This window comes from Podarcis melisellensis (assembly GCF_964234715.1).
Source record: "Podarcis melisellensis genome assembly, chromosome: 18".
Classification (NCBI taxonomy): Eukaryota; Metazoa; Chordata; class Lepidosauria; order Squamata; family Lacertidae; genus Podarcis; species Podarcis melisellensis.
In genome coordinates, this window is record NC_138536.1 from 10,860,019 (window position 1) to 10,877,092 (window position 17,074).

At 47.9% G+C, this 17,074-nt stretch overlaps 2 protein-coding genes across 2 annotated transcripts in view; one reads left to right on the forward strand and one right to left on the reverse strand.

Moving 5' to 3' along the window:
* Positions 1–1,756: 1,756 nt before the first annotated feature.
* OAZ1 (ornithine decarboxylase antizyme 1) lies at positions 1,757–5,166 on the forward strand (the record flags this gene model as incomplete). The annotated part of the gene is made up of 5 exons (XM_081896030.1): positions 1,757–1,765; positions 3,030–3,215; positions 3,405–3,577; positions 4,424–4,509; positions 4,645–5,166. 5 exons carry the CDS (start codon positions 1,757–1,759, stop codon positions 4,773–4,775), a joined length of 585 nt encoding a protein of 194 aa, XP_081752156.1. The 3' UTR covers positions 4,776–5,166.
* A 2,939-nt stretch (positions 5,167–8,105) lies between these two features.
* Positions 8,106–17,074, reverse strand: part of MYO1F (myosin IF) — a 67,576-nt gene continuing 58,607 nt past the window's right edge. Inside the window, exons 24-28 of the mRNA XM_081895423.1 lie at positions 14,793–14,941; positions 13,674–13,757; positions 12,271–12,484; positions 10,214–10,383; positions 8,106–8,734 (exon numbers count right to left, since the gene is read on the reverse strand). Coding sequence (XP_081751549.1) covers positions 8,658–8,734; positions 10,214–10,383; positions 12,271–12,484; positions 13,674–13,757; positions 14,793–14,941 — 694 coding nt within the window. The 3' untranslated portion in view covers positions 8,106–8,657. The remainder of the gene's footprint in view (positions 8,735–10,213; positions 10,384–12,270; positions 12,485–13,673; positions 13,758–14,792; positions 14,942–17,074) is intronic.

The following is a 17,074-nucleotide window of genomic DNA, read 5'->3' on the forward strand; positions in this document are numbered from 1 at the left end:
TTTACATGTAATACTTTACACTGTGGCCTGTTCCCTACATAATTAAGGGGTACAGGCCATATTCCTTTCCCTCTCAGGGATTTTGATCTCTGAAGCATAGTGTACAAGGCATATACAGTGGTACCTCTACTTACACACACCTGTGGTTATGTATCCTTCAGGATACGCATGCAGCAAACCCGGAAGTAGTTTTCCGGGTTTCGTTGCATGCGCAGAAGTGCTCTGCCGCGCCACGCGCATGCGCAGGACAAGCACCTCTGGTTGCGAAAACCTCTGGATCCAACTAGAGCTCCAGAATGGACCCTGCCCGCAACCGGAGGTACCACTGTAACTGAATGCTGTGGCAATGGTTGCCTTCAAGTTCTTCCTGACACTGTTTAGACTAACCTGCTTCTTTCTTGTCCTTAATCATTGGCCAGGCTGGGTTAAGTATGCAGTAGGATCATCCCCAGCTTGGGATGTTGGTGGGGTGAGCAGCCTGGGTCAGCTCTTCTCCCAGAGATTGAGTTTGTCCCTTGATGTGCTCTAGGTGTTGATCAGCTAGGTTTGGATAGAGCAGGGTTGTCATAGAAGGGTCATTTAGTCCACCCCACTGCAGTGCAGGAATGAATTCCCTCCTGTCAACTATCCTTCGGGGGTGGGGCCTGAATCAGACCACTATTTCTCCGAACAGCCCTGGCGGCGCGCTCAATATGAGTGGGGTAGCTAGGCGCTGTGAGAAAATCAGTACCAGCCTTGTGTGCCCTGTGGTGCTGTTGAAATGACCTCAGAACACAATGCAGGGGGTTTGAGTTAAAGGCAAATGCTTTTGCAGGGAGTTGATGCTGGAACTGGGTTGAATCCAGTCTGGAAAAGTCTCCCTTCTTGCTTTGAATCCTCTCGGTTCAAGAGTGGGTGTTGAATGTACAAAGCAAGAGTGCATAATTTGGATCTGCAGACAGGTGAGGCACAGCCAACCTATGCTTCAAGTGATTCTCCTACTCAAGAGCACCCAAGACATCCACGCTTGCTCAGATCCAGGCCCGCAGGAGCCTGCCTTAGTTAGGTGATCCATGGGGAACTGGCGATTGGTCCCCCACCAGTGGATTGCAGTCTTGGTTACACTGAATAGAAACAGTTGTCTTTAGATAAGCAGCTTGGGCTTCCTGCGTAACAGGGCCGATTCCTTGGCGGACTGCAAGGATAGAGGGGTGTTGAACCCTGGGCGTAATGTCTGCTTAAGGAGAGAGCTGAGTTCATGATGGAAAACACAAAGGGTGGTAGATCTTGAACACTAGAATGGACCTTTTTTCTGTGGTGACTCCCCGTTTCTGGAATGCTCTCCCCAGAGAAGTTATCTTGGCGCAATCCTTTATCTTTAGGCACCAGGTAAAAACTGTCCTCCGTAACCAGGCCTTTAACTATCTGTGGCCTTTTAGAAGTGGGTGGGGTGTTTTTAATGTATTGCAGAGTTGGAAGGGATCCCCAAGGGTCATCTAGCCCAACCCCCTGCAATGCAGGAATCTCAGCTAAAGCACTCATGACAGATGGGCATCCAACCTCTGCTTAAAAACCTCTAAGGAAGGAGATTTGATTTTAATGTACCTATGTGGCGTTTATTCTTTGTCCGTTTGGTTGTATGCCGTTTTGGGTTGCCCTGAACAAGATAAAGCAACTGCCAAATTTAATTAAAAAAATAAAACAAGCCCTGTGGTTTCCTGCCTGGAACCATTCTCCCACTCATCCAAACTGAAACAGCACAGAGCATTGTAAGACGATGGAGTTAGTAACTGGATGTTGGGCCTATGGCATCAAACCAGAAATTACAATAGCAAATGTACATGGAAAAGGCGCCCTTAATGAGTAGATACTGCCTGTCAGAAGACCTTAAAAGAAGTCACAAACCATTGTAACCCGGAGCAGCATTTTTCTGCGCCTCAGATGACTCAATCATTCTCTCCCCCCCCCCCTCCACATTTGAGCAACCTTGAGCCCAGCTTGTGTGGCTGAAGGGGGAATAAAATAAATCGGATTGTTGTGCAATCCTTTGAGCAAAGCACTGCATATCGCGTCAAGGGATTAGTGGGGCGGTTGTTTCTTTTTTGGCTGTTCAAAATGGTGGATGACAGGGCTTCCTCCCCACCCCTTGTTTATACTGTTTTGCAAATGGCTGCTGGCAGGATGGTTGTGAGAATTTCCCCGAGGGGAACCTTGATCTGCTTCATCTGCTGAGGTGACGCATCCAGTGAGAGCCTGCAGGGTGAAGGATGGTGCAGAGGGAGGGGCTAAGTGGGACAGCGATTATCATCACCCGCTGTTGATGTTAAAAAGGAGACGGAGCCCATTCAATTCAGCTGGCTTGCTGTTGACATAGCACTGTACGTGAATGCTGCGCGGCTAGATTTCTTCAGCTGTGCGGGACATTTAAATGGCAGCTTAGAAATTCAGAAATAGTGGTTGGTATTTTGCAGCTGCAAGTTCCGTTCTTAACCTGTGGATGCATACCCCTTTATTTTTCTGTTTTTAAATGGCAGTTCTCCAATTTAGCTTGCACGCTTGCTGCTCCCAGTATTAAATTCCCAGTAGAAAGAAGCAAAACATATTATGGATTATTGAAGTTATATGTATTTTATTGCAACCAGTAAAGGGGAAAGGAAAGGAAAAGGCTTCCAGTTCTGTAGAATGTGAGTGCGGCAAGAGGCTAATAGGGAATGAACATGTTTGTGGGCTGATGGGGCAATAGAGTGCTAGTTAAACAACTAGTATGGGAGCCTTTTAGTCCTCTCCCCGGCCCCCGCCTGCTAACTCCCGTTAACTCTGGAAACTTAAGCAACTCCCCAGAGAATAGCAGATAGCAAAACAGCAGGCTTGAATATCAGTGGAGTGCATCCAGATTGTTTTGTGTGTTAGCATTCAACAGACACAAGTGTGACATTTGCGTGATTCTTGGAGTTGGAAGGAATTTGTGGGGGGGTGTTAATTTTTGGGAGGCTTGTTCAAACTTGGAGCTCATGCTACTAGTCCATAAGAAATTCTGATGTCCTCCCTAGGTGTGCAACCCTGACCACTTTTCCCCTCTCTTTTTCTCAGTTCCAGAGTGTCCTTCAGTTGCTGTAGTAACCTGGGTCCGGGGCCTCGGTGGTGCTCCTGATGCCCCTCACCCACCCCTGAAGATCCCAGGTGGGCGAGGGAATTGTCAGAGGGATCACAATCTTTCAGCTAACTTATTTTATTCCGTAAGTATGCCTGTACTCTGCACGTGGGGTTAATCCCTGCATATTTTAAGGGTTTTAGAGATTAGGCTGAGATGTGTCCTTTAACTTCAGCGGGTTTACTCTGAGTGGGACTCACAGTAGATTCAGCCTAATGCTTTCCCCACAGCCATAAGCAGATAAAAAAACCAAACACCTTTCTGTTTCCTTTAGGATAATCGGCTGAATGTAACAGAAGAGATAACATCCAATAACAGGACGAGAATCCTGAATGTCCAGTCCAGGCTTACGGATGCCAAACACATCAGCTGGAAAGCTGTGTTGAACAATAACAACTTGTACATCGAAATTCCCAATGGCGCTCTGCCTGAAGGGAGCAAGGACAGGTAAAGGGCGGAAGGAGTTCAGGTGTGCCTCGGTTGTTGTCATGGTTGGAGTGGGGTGAGGGAGGCCGCCAGCAAATTTATAGCTCTGGTCAAGTCTCGTTCTTGGATCTGTGGCTTTTACAGAACTGACCTCGGGGTCTATCCTTGATACACCTCTTGGTGTTGTGCGGTGTGCTTTACACACTGATTAGGCAGGTTTACAGCGGATGAGTGGTCTATCTGCTGACAATTGGCTGCTATGGCTAAGTGGACCCTCTGTGTTTGCAGACTGTGTGCTGCTGCAGGTGAGAGTTTTATGTTTTTCAGACTGTGCTGATGGGCTTCCCAGAGGCATCTAATTGGCCACTAGGAATCAGATGGTGCTGCAACAGGGATAGGCTGAGGCTGTTCAAATACTAGGTGCCCCCCCTTCCCTTTACAGGAGAATGGAGGAATTTCTCCTCGTTAGATGGGTCCTGGGGAACCTGTACTATTCTACTTTTGTACCTATTAAGTACGTACATGTTTCCGGCTTTTCCACAGAGGTGGTGTGGGGCTTCAAAAAAGAGGGGCCTGTGTTTAACGGGAAAGGAATGCAGTTCAGGTTCTTCTAAGTTCCCACATGTGCATCTTAATTCCTAAAACCAGTTCTTGACAGTAGCATTGCGGGGCAGAGGCCATTCTGGGTAATTTCCGTTCAGCCCCAGGAGATTATTAAGCTATAAATGGCAGCTGCTGGCTCCTTAAGGAGCTTCTGCTGCTTTTCCTCTGCCCAAATCAGAACCGCAGTTGCATAAAATACTTCTTGAGCAGGGAAGTGGAAAACAGAGTTTTCACTTGCTTCCTGTTCTTTCCCCCCACCTCCAGTTTTGCAGTTCTTCTTGAGTTTGCTGAAGAACAACTTCAAGTGGACCATGTCTTCATTTGCTTCCACAAGAATAGAGACGACAGAGGTAAGAGTTGGTGGCTGGGTGTGCGTGCGAGGAACCCGTGTCACCTCCCCGGTGGCATGGGTGGGAGATGGGGGGCAAACGGGGTGTTTAATTTCGTCTGGGGAACTCACCCTACGTCTCTTCTCTCCCCGGCAGCCTCGCTGCTCCGTACTTTCAGCTTCTTGGGCTTTGAGATTGTGAGACCCGGGCATGCCCTTGTCCCCAAGAGACCCGATGCTTGCTTCATGGCGTACACCTTCGAACGAGACTCTTCCGAAGAAGACTAGATTGCAGTGTTTGCCTTGTTAGAGCTTTTCTCTCTCTTGTTTTCTCTTTGTCAAAGATGAATCTGTAGAAATTTTGTCAACATCTTTAAATGATGTGTAGCGCACAAGCGCAAGAAAGAAAGAAAGATGACTTGTTCCTTTGTACGAATTATTTGTGACAGGCTGCTCTGGTGGTGGTGGTGTGGGGGGAAAGATGTTGAAAATTTCCACCTTTTTGTCATCTTGTTTTTTCCCTTTCTCCTGGATTTGTCTGCATGTTGTGATTGTGCAAAGAAAAAAAATAAATGCTCACTCCAAATTAGCAGTATATTTCTTGGAAGTTTAATATTGTGTGTTTGTGATACTGAAGTATTTGCTTTTAATTCTAAATAAAAGTTTATATTTTACTTTATTGCTAGTTTTAATGTTTAATAACAGTTGGTATGTTCGGCTAGGAAGGGTTTTTTTTAGCCTGGACTTGGAGAGCAGTAGTGAGGCATGTTGGGTTCTCGGCTCCTCTCATTCCTAGCTAGTGTGGTGGAGGCAGATGGCAGTTGTAGATCAGCAACATCGAGAAAAGCGGTGGGTGTTCCCTTGCTTTGCTGACGAGATCATGACATTGGTCCTACTGTGAAGGTTCAGTTTCTTCAGGGAATAGTTTTTCACTCAAATCAGGGTCCTTTCAAGCAACACAGTTGCATATTCCACAACATCACCTGGCCTTGTTGGGGGTCCTCTTCTCAATGTAATTTGGTGCAGATTGTGAGCCTTTCCAGGGTTGTGGCTCATTTGTGTTATTGTCAGTATTGCTTCAAGATAGATGGGATTCTAGGGTGCTGAGGGGGCCTCTCAAGATTAGTTTCCTGTGTCCTGCAAGCAGGGACTTGGCTGTTTCCTTCTTTACAGGTGCCTAGTAGGGCTGGGCAGTAGCTGGTGTTCAGCATCACAATATACCACCAGCTAAACATCGCGATAATGTATCACACCGATTGAGAAGGATGGAGCTATGTAGAGTCATTGGCTGGCTTCATGGGTTTCCCCACATTCTGATTTTTGCATAGCACACACAGGCACCATGATTTGCAGTATATTGCCAGGTCAAAAATTATGAAACCAATAGTGTGATACGAACTTATACCATCCAAAGCAGGTTTTATCAAGATATCGCCCAGCCCTAGTGCCTGGTAACCTCAAATTGGGACGTATTTGAGTTGTTGCAGCAGTCCAGACAAGCAGCTGTAGGGAATGTGCATGTCTCTGCATTCTCATTTCTCTACCATATCTCCTCACCTCGGTTGAGCTGGTTGCTATGAGAAGTCCCAACCCCTGGCTTCTCAACTCCGTTCCTTTAATCCTAGGTAGCGGCTGGTTTTATACCCTGTAAGGCAGCCCCTTGCCAGAGTCTTTGTTAAAAAACCCCCATCCTGTGTTCCCATCTCAAGACAGTCTACTTTTGCCAGACACACTGCAGCAAACCATGGATCCACCTAGCTGAGCATTGTCTACACAGACAAATCGGACGGCAAGGCAAAATGCTTGCCGCTGTGATCTTTACCTAAGGGTCACGTACGTACACTGCTCACAAGATAGGCATTGAAGCGACTTTGTAGCATAAGTAAGTAAACAGAATTGTAGAGTTGGGACACTGCAGTTGTCCCATAAGATGATCAAACCTGCAACCTTGGCATTATCGGCACCACAACTAAGGATAGGTCCCCCCCAACCTGCTGGAAACCTTAAGGCAGGTGCAAAATTTTTTCAACCTTAGAGCTACCTTTTAGGGAATTGCTGGCAGTGGTGGGTGGGGGCCAAAAATGAAAAAGTTATCTGACCAGCAGGATAACTCTATTCTCTACCGCAAGGGTCAGCAAACTTTTTCAGCAGGGGGCTGGTCCACTGTCCCTCAGGCCTTGTGGGGGGGCGGGGTTAATTTTTTTTGGGGGGGGGGGATTGATTCCTATGCCCCACTAATAACCCAGAGGTACATTTTAGATAAAAGCACACAATCATGTAAAAACACCAGGCAGGCCCCACAAATAACCCAGAGATGCATTTTAAATAAAAGAGCACATTCTAATCATGTAAAAAACACTGATTCCTGGACCGTTTGAAGGGGATTGGGCTGGATCCGACACCCGGGCCTTAGTTTGCCTACCCATGCTAGTCTACCGAGTCTACCCAGACCAGCAAGAGGTGTTGCCGCAATTCATTGGCACATTCTGTCAAAGCTAAAAGCACTCAAGGAAAGTGAGGCAGGGTTGGGGAGTGTCCAGGGCCAGAGAGGAAGGTCTGCAGGACCTCAGTTGTTCCCCAACGCCTGAGGTGCCCCATCTCTGAGCCAGAAGGGGAAAGGGAGCAATGTTTTGGGCCCAAGCCAAAAATTAAAGGGATGTATGTAGATGTTTTTAAGCAGAGTTTGGGTGGCCATCTGTCATGGATGCTTTAGTTGAGATTCCTGCATTGCAGGGGGTTGGACTAGATGACCCTTGGTGGTCCTTCCCAGCTCTACGATTCTATGCTAAAGCTCTCAGTCTGATGGAGAAAGATTCTGGCTCCAACCCCAATGAATCATAATCACAAAAATAAAGGCCAATGCAAACCTGAACCTCTAGGTTAGACTGACACTGGTCGAACGATTCCACGCTTCTAAGTCCCATTTGTTCTGTTGAATTCATTCAACTAAATAGTTCCAATTAGATTTTAAATAAATTGCGATGGATGTTTACCGTTTTGAATCTTGATTGCCTTGTGATCTTCCTGGGCGGGCTTTGCAAACCGCTATTCTGAACCATGCTTTTGGCAGGCGGTGCTGGTCCCCAAAGGTTTGGCAACCGCTGTTCTGGATAATACTGAGCCTGGCTCAAAATAAAGGATATTCCTATTTCCCTCCCTGTTCTCCCCCACCTTGGAACGATCCGTGGCCATGAGCCCAATCTGCTTTACACAACTGGGGAAGCTAAACTCTGCAAACAGGCACACCCTTGATTTTTAGCAAATCAAAATGGGCCAAGGTTTCCCCTCCCATGAGCGTGGCCAGATTTAGGTTAAGGGGCTGCAGGCCCCCCACCTATCCCCATCCTCTGCCTGGCTCGCAGCAGTTCTCGACCTGTGGGTCCCCAGATGTTGGACTACAACTCCCATCATCCCTGAGCTCTGGCCTTGCCAGCTAGGGGTGATGGGAGTTGTAGTCCAACAACATCTGGGGACCCACAGGTTGAGAAAGGCTGGTGGTAGATTTAGAATGAAATGTCTCAGCAACTGTTGTTTTAAATTACTTCCTTTTCAATTACTCCCTTTTGAACTCGGCGAGGATTTCAGTTCCAAATATTCTGATTATTTCTACTTGTAGTTAAGTATTTTAATATACTTTGGGGGGGGCAGCTGCTCCCTTGGCTATGCCCATGTCCCCTCCTTCGAATGAGCGTGCTTGCACCCTAAACAGACATTACGAAGAAGACAATGTGCATTTCGAAACGCCGTTTTTAATTCCTTCCTGGGCCTCCCTGCCTCCCCGCCCCCCCCCCCGCTCAAAAAAGCATTGCAACATTGTGCAGAGAACACATCAAGGCGGTCGTTGTGCAATGCTCCGCCAGCATGCCTCGATAACTCATATCCCTTTTTTAAAATCCCTACTTGCCGTACCCCTTTAGATAGCACCAGAACAGCAAAAAATATCAACACAACGAGTGCTGGGGTGCAAAGGTTGCCTTTGCTGGAAAAAAACCCACATGCCAAAGCGTTTGCAGTTTTGGAAACAGCGGTCAAGGAGGCAGTTTCTGACTCCATGTGCTTTGCAACGCATGTGGCAGGGGTTCCTTGCGCATGGCGCAAGCTCTCTGTTTCAAGAGCTGGTTTCGTATGATCTGGCCTGTTTACTCTCTGGGCCACAGGATGGAGCGTTGCTCAGATCTTCTGAACATAATTCCCGGGGAAGAGGCCTTCTCGCCCATGAAGCCGTCCTTTCCACCATCCGGAGGGGTCTGCAAAAACATCATAATAATATATGACAAGGTGTTTGTGTTGCTTGTTAACCCCACATGCCGCCCTCCATCCCTGCTTTGTTGAAACAGCTGCTGTTTAAAACCATCTCTTGAAATCTAGCCTTTTTTTGCTCTCCTCCCCTGCCCTAGCTACGTGCATACGCTCCAACATTTCTCTGATGAAAACAGGATCATTCTACAGTCCCTCCAAGGGTCCCTACTTTCCAGGGACAGTCCTGGATTTTCAGAGGCTGTCCTGGTTTCAGATTTGATCCCAGAATGTTCAGCTTTTCCTTAAAAAGGTACCCCTGCCCGTCAGGGCCAGTCGTGACTGACTCTAGGGTTGCGCGCTCATCTCGCTCAAGAGGCCAGGAGCCGGCGCTGTCCGAAGACACTTCCGGGTCACGTGGCCAGCGTGACGAAGCTGCATCTGGTGAGCCAGCGCCAGCGCCGCACACGGAAACGCCATTTACCTTCCCCCTAGAAAGCGGTCCCTATTTATTTACTTGCACTTTGATGTGCTTTCGAACTGCTAGGTGGGCAGGAGCTGGAACCGAACGACGGGAGCTCACCCCGCCTCGGGGATTTGAACCGCCGACCTTGCAATCAGCAAGTCCTAGGCTCTGTGGTTTAACCCACAGCGCCACCCGCGTCCCCAGCTTTTCCTTAGGTCGTCCCTATTTCCATCGGAGAAATATACAACCTTTAGAAGACATCTGAAGGCAGCCCTGGATACGGAAGTTTGTTAATGTTTAATGTTTTATTAAGGGACACGGGTGGCGCTGTGGGTTAAACACTGAGCCTAGAACTTGCCGATCAGAAGGTTGGCGGTTCGAATCCCCGCGACGGGGTGAGCTCCCGTTGCTCGGACCCTGCTCCTGCCAACATAGCAGTTCGAAAGGACGTCAAGTGCAAGTAGATAAATAGGTACCACTCCGGTGGGAAGGTAAACGGCGTTTCCGTGCGCTGCTCTGGTTCACCAGAAGCGGCTTAGTCCTGCTGGCCACATGACCCGGAAGCTGTACGCCAGCTCCCTCGACCAGTAAAGCGAGATGAGCGCCGCAAGCCCAGAGTTGGCCACGACTGGCCCTAATGGTCAGCTGTCCCTTTACCTTAATGTTTTATTATGTTTTTATATGTGCTGGAAGCTGCCCAGAGTGTCTGGGGCAACCCAGTAAGATGGACAGTGAATAATAATAATAATAATAATAATAATAATAATAATAATGCAGGAATAGGATGTCCCTACTTTCATCAGAGAAACGTTGGAGGGTACGAAAGTGGCAGAGAGGGGGTGTCTGGTGGGGAGACAGCTTCAGAAGAAGGGGGCAGCCCCCCACACTTTTGCCATTGCCCGCCTGCCCTATGGCTGACCTCAGACCCACCTGTACCTCCCCCAAGAGAAATGTGCATTTCTGCAGTGCGAAACCACAGCTCACTCCTTACTTGCGTGAGTCACAGACCGCATTGCAGACCTACCTTCCATCAATATATCTATCACGTCGCCTGCGTTGAAGCTGATCTCATCCACATCTTGCCCGACATACTGGTACAGAGCGCGGCATCGTGGCCCGGAAGCCTTGGGCTGCGGCTTGGGCCTCCCCACGGCCGGAGGGGGTTTCTGGCTGATGCTCCGCTTTCTCTGCGTCCTGTTAAAAAGAGGCGGAAGTGAGTCGGCAGGCGGTGCTTGCAGCTCTGGGTTCGAATTCTGAAGACCACCAGAGATGTTTCCACCTGCAGGGCTCATCCCGTCAGCAGAATGACACAGGGGAACAGAATACGGCACTGGGCACAGAATCCTGCTTTTCCGACGGGTGCCCAATTGAATAAAATATTATCTGCCCCACATAAATGATCACATGATGCGGCACACTGCAAACAATTTGGATAGCAATGCCCATCAGCTTTTTTGGGACCCTCAAATATTTGGCAGGGCAGGAGCGGATATAAAAGGAGGAACAACAAGAAATTAAAAGAATGTTTAGCTAAGTATTGTAATATAAGATAAATAGGAAATCCTTGGAAGTAACAAATAGGCTTAGGGGTAGAATATTAAGGATTAGAATATTAATAAAGGAGAAGAGGTTAGTAAATGAAAGGAGTTAATATTATTAGAAATATGAACTTGGAGAACTGCTAAACAGGTGGTATAATGAAATTCAGTTAGAGGGGAATCGAGGAAGTCAGTTATCAATGTTAAGAGAATTAGGTATTTGAAGAAATAATTTTTCTCTAATTTTATTGTATGGTAGTGTGTTTTTTGTTGTTGTGTGTTTTGTTATGTATGTCATTTTGTGATAAATGTGGAAAATCAATTTTAAAAAATGGGGGGGGGGAATAAAAGGTGGAACAACAGATGAAAAGACAGATCCAGATAATCACACAAGCAAGATGAAAAGAAAAACATAATATAGAAATAATAATAATTTTATTGTTTTTACCCAGCCCATCTGGGTCTATACAAGTAATGATTTAAGGTGGAGAGGCAAAGGCCAGAGGAACCTCATTTGATTTCTTTCTGTTTTTCTTTTTAAGGAAATAAGTAATTATACAAGCAGGGATTGATAAATAGACAGCTGAGGGAGAAGGGGAAAGGGAGGGGGAAAATAAATTTTGAAATCTGGAACAGAAGATTAAATATAAGGAACAGAATGTGAATTGGAAATCAGTGGCTGATATAAAGCAGTAATTAGAGGAAAGATGAAATGTGGACAACGAAGAGTGGAAAATCAATGGAAAAACTGCATTAAATTTGATGAAATTGGGTACTGATTTGTTAAAACTAATAAAAACTAATAAAGATAAAAATAATAATATGGAGGGGCCAAGGGACCTTAGACCTCAGACCCCAGGAGTTGATTCCTATGGTTCCCAATAAGTTCAGTTTAATTTTCAAACCGACCCCATGATTCTAGTCCTTATGGTTTTTGTTATCAAAATCTACCTTTTGCTTCTTGATCGTAAGTAAAACCTCCAAGTGGTTTGCAAATAATAATGATAATAATGATAATAATGATAATAATGATAATAATGATAATAATGATAATAATGATAATAATGATAATAATGATAATAATGATAATAATAATAATAGTAATATTAGGGACACAGGTGGCGCTGTGGGTTAAACCACAGAGCCTAGGACTTGCCGATCAGAAGGTCGGCAGTTTGAATCCCTGCAATGATGGGGTGAGCTCCCGTTGCTCAGTCCCAGCTCCTTCCCACCTAGCAGTTCAAAAGCGCGTCAAAGTGCAAGTAGATAAATAGGCGGGAAGGTAAACGGCGTTTCCGTGCGCTGTTCTGGTTCGCCAGAAGTGACTTAGTCCTGCTGCCACATGACCCGGAAGCTGTACATGGCTCCCTCAGCCAATAAAGCGAGATGAGCGCTGCAACCCCAGAGTTGTCCGTGACTGGACCTAATGGTCAGGGGTCCCTTTACCTTTTAATAATAATATTGCCAGCAAAGGGGGAGGGAAACAGCTTTCGTCACATAGGGCACCCTGGGGCAGGTGATAGGTTTCAAAATCAACACATACCCTGCCATTCCCTGGTCTGGAACGTTGAGGAACTCCATGTTGTGGTCTGAGGGCGTCCTCGCCTTTGCCCGCCGCGTCATTCCTTGTCTGGGGAGAGCGCTGACCTGGGGCACTTGTCCAGGCCTCTTGGGGGCGCTGTAGGTCTGTTCCTGGGACCTGGTGCTGCGTGCAAATTGCGGCGCTCCGTTCCTGCATGTACCTTGAGGGGGCGCCCCTAAACAGGAGACGTTACAGAAGCCTTAGCAAATAAACTGCAGAGTTTTGTGCTGGTTTTGTTCAGCTGCGTACAACCTGAGCCGTTTGTTGCCTAGTCGCCTGGAGCAAACTGTCAGCTCACCACAGGCGAGTTAGATTGTGATGAATGCTCCAATTATTAGTAATGCCCCTATTATTATTATTGTTATTAAAATTTGTGTACTAGCCTATGCCTGCAGGTCTCAGGGCAGTTACAACATAAAATCACAATTTTCGTGACCCCATGGACCAGAGCACGCCCAGGCACTCCTGTCTTCCACTGCCTCCCGCAGTCAAAAAATCACAATATAAAAGTACAAATTACATAATAAAAACAACCCACTTTTTTTTTTACCCACCCTTCACAAACAGGCCCCAGGGTGGGTCACAGCAATTTAAACTTCAGTATTAAAAACAGCTTAAAGAAAACATGACGAGCCAATCTGAGCTTTCATCCAGGCCAATAAAAATTAGAGGGCAGGTTTCTAGACCTCATGGAGGAAGAATGCAGCTTGAAATTCCCAGCTAGTCTATGTGAGACAAGGTAACCCCGCAAAATGGGTTAGCAAAATGGTACAGTGGTGCCTCGCAAGACGAAAAGAATCCATTCCGCGAGTCTCTTTGTCTTGCAGTTTTTTCGTCTTGCGAAGCAAGCCCATTAGCGGCTTAGCGGATTAGCGCTATTAGCGGCTTAGCGGATCAGCTGTTAAGCGGCTTAGCGGATCAGCTGTTAAGCGGCTTAGCGGATCAGCTGTTAAGCGGCTTAGCGGATCAGCTGTTAAGCGGCTTAGCGGATCAGCTGATAAGCGGCTTAGCGGCTTGGGGAAAAGGGGGGGGAGGGAAAAAACCCTGCAGGAACTCGCAAGACATTTTCGTCTTGCGAAGCAAGCCCATAGGAAATTCGTCTTGCGAAGCACCTCCAAAACGGAAAACCCTTTCGTCTAGCGGGTTTTCCGTCTTGCAAGGCATTCGTCTTGCGGGGCACCACGGTACTTTATCCTCTACCCTTAGATCAGAAATGGGCAATTCTGTGGTTTTCTGGATGTTCCAGGACTCCACTTTGCAGAACTCCCTGGAGCATTGACCATGCTGGCTGCTGGGAGCTGGACTCCCATGTTGAATGTGCATTTTTCTCCATTCCCCCAAGAAGCATCCTTGGCCAGGCTTACCTCTGGGGGCTGACGGGGGGGCTCGCGATGGCGTTGCTTGCTTGTGGCGACCTCTGCTTTGAAGGGCCCCTTTCCGGGTTGGCTCTGGAGGAAGAAAGGAAGAGATTTCACATTCACCTTAGACTGGAATTGGGATAAAATTCTGCAAAGGGGGGGCGAGTCATGCGGATCGTACCCAGCTCTACCTCTCATTTAAATCGGAACCAGTGAAGGAAGTGAAGGTCCTGTGTGAGCTGGAGGTGGTCAACGGATTGAGGTTGAATCCCAACAAGACAGAAGTGCTGTTTTGGGGGAACAAGGGGCGGGCAGGTGTGGGGGACTTCCTGGTCCTGAATGGGGTAATTGTGTCCCTAAAGGACCAGGTGCGCAGCCTGGGGGTCATTTTGGACTCACAGATGTCCATGGAGGCGCAGGTCAATTCTGCCTCCAGGGCAGCTGTCTACCAGCTCCATCTGGTGTGCTGGATGAGACCCTCCTTGCTTGTTCCCTGTCTCACCAGAGTGGTCCATGATCTGGTTATCTCCTGCTTAGACTACTGCAATGCGTTCTCCATGGGGCTACCTTTGTAGGTGATTCAGAAACTGAAACTAATCCAGAATGCGGCTACCAGACTAGGGACTGGGAGTGGCTGGTGGGACCATATAATACCAGCCCTCTATCCCTGAAGGACCATCTCCACCCCCATCGTTCAGCCCGGACACCAAGGTCCAACTCCTAGAGCCTTCTGGTGGTTCCCTCACTGCAAGAACTGAAGTTACAGGGAACAGACAACCAACCCAGAACACTGGTGACTGGGAGTGACCGCCGAGAACATATAACACCGGTCTTGAAAGACCATCTCCCAGTACGTTTCTGGGCAGCATTCAAAGTGTTGGTGCTGGACTAAACAGAATTGGCCCTGAAGGAGCATCTCCAATCCCATCGTCCATCTCCAAGGGCCTTCTGGCGGTTCTCTCCCTGTGAGAAGCGAGGCTACAGGGAACCAGACAGAGGGCCTCCTCGGTGGTGGCGCCCTCCCTGTGAAACACAGATGCCAAGGAGATAAACAGCTATCTGACTTTCAGAAGACATCTGAAGGCAGCTCTGTATAAGGAAATCCCCCACTCAGCCCCTGCTTACTGGAGTTCTTGGGGAGTCCACTCCCAATGGATATGGTCAGAGTCTTGCCGCTTGCTTTGAGCGCCACCACGTCGCCCTGTCCACTTACGAACGACACCGTCCGGGTGCCCCCTCCTCCCCACCCTTCTTTCTTGACCCGGAACTGTAGTCTGAGGGACGGAGAGAAGGAGAGGCGGGGGAAAATATTAGATCCACGAAAACCTTATTTGTCCATTGTTTCTCTCACATCCAAAGTGACTTGCAGTTTGAACCTATTAAGAACATCCAATAAAAATATTAAAAACAGCTAAACAGATAACTCAGGACGTGCCGACACCATCCCGCTAAAAGGAGGCCGCAACTGCAGACCCTCCCAGTGACCTTGTTTTCCCGGGACAGTCCCGGATTTATAGAAGCCATCCTGGTTTCTGACTTGACCCAGGAATGTCCCACTATTCCTTAAAGGTAAAGGTAAAGGGACCCCTGACCATTAGGTCCAGTCGTGACAGACTCTGGGGTTGCGGCGCTCATCTCGCTTTATTGGCCGAGGGAGCCGGCGTACAGCTTCCGGGTCATGCGGCCAGCAGGACTAAGCCACTTCTGGCGAACCAGAGCAGCGCACGGAAACGCCGTTTACCTACCTGCCAGAGTGGTACCTATTTATCTACTTGCACCTTGATGTGCTTTCAAACTGCTATGTTGGCAGGAGCAGAGACCAAGCAACAGGAGCTCACCCCGTCGCAGGGATTTGAACCGCCGACCTTCTGATCAGCAAGCCCTAGGCTCTGTGGTTTAACCCACAGTGCCACCCGCGTCCCTCACAGCCCCTCACTATTCCTTAGGATCTCCCTATTTTCATCAAATAAGTGTTGGAGGGTAAGGAGTTATGTGGCCCCCAAGCCAAGGAGATAAGTCACTAGACAACCTTTAGAAAAAAAGAACCCTCTCCCTTTTCTTAGAATCATAGAGTTGGAAGGGACCCTGCGGGTCATCTAGCCCAACCCCAAAAGTCTCTTGGCCTCATGATGTGGTCCAAAGGGAAGCAGGGCAAGATGTTTGGTACCAGCTTAGCGGCACGAGGTGTGCAAGGTGTCATCCAACCATCTAAGGGACTCCGATCTGGATTTGTGTTGGCCCCAGATTCCCTCTGCAGCATCGCCAAGCAGGGCTGGGGAAAACTTCCTGTCTGAGACTCCCCGCATTAAAGGGGTTGGGCTAGATGACCCTCAGGGTCCCTTCCAACTCTTCAATTCTCTGATTCTGAGAACTGGGAGAGCTGCTGCCAGCCAGTGTCAGTAACACACTGCGGTCTGATGTGGTGGCAAGTCAAGTTTGGTTCTTGCTTATCTCCCTCTCTAAGATTTGTATTAGATTCTCATAACTTTAACCCAGGGGTAGGCAAACTAAGGTCCGGGGGCCGGATCCGGCCCAGTCGCCTTCTCAATCTGGCCTGCGCATGGTCCGGGAATCGGCGTGTTTTTACATGAGTAGAATGTGTCCTTTTATTTAAAATGCATCTCTGGGTTATTTGTGGGGCATAGGAATTCCTTCATCCCCCCCCAAAAAAGATATAGTCCGGCCCCCCACTGAGGGACAGTTGACTGGCCCACAGCTGAAAAAGGTTGCTGACCCTTGCTTTAACCAATTGAATTCGGACTTCAAATTTGTCACACATTTCTCTTATAGCAAAGCTACAGGGAACCAGGCAGAGGGCCTTCTTGGTGGTGGCGCCCGCCCTGTGGAACGCCCTCCCACCAGATGTCAAAGAGATAAACAACTACCTGACATTTAGAAGACATCTGAAGGCAGCCCTGTTCAGGGAAGTTTTTAATGTGTTGGAAGCCGCCCAGAGTGGCGAGGTACAAATAATAAATTATTGTTATTGTTGTTGTTGTTATGATTATGATTATTAGACTTTCCATGTGCCCTCCCATGCTGTTTTTATAAATATTCATTTAATATTAGGAATATTAATATTTAATTAGGAATATTAATATTTAATATGCTGCATAATATCATAAAGGTAAAGGTAAAGGGACCCCTGACCATTAGGTCCAGTCATGGCCGACTCTGGGGTTGCGGCGCTCATCTCGCTTTATTGGCCAGTATGACTAAACCGCTTCTGGCGAAGCAGAGCAGCGCACGGAAACGCCGTTTACCTTCCCACCGGAGTGGTACCTATTTATCTACTTGCACTGCGTGCTTTCGAACTACTAGGTGGGCAGGAGCAGGGACTGAGCAATGAGAGCTCCCCGAATCCCCGTCATGGGGATTCAAACTGCCAACCTTCTGATCGGCAAGTC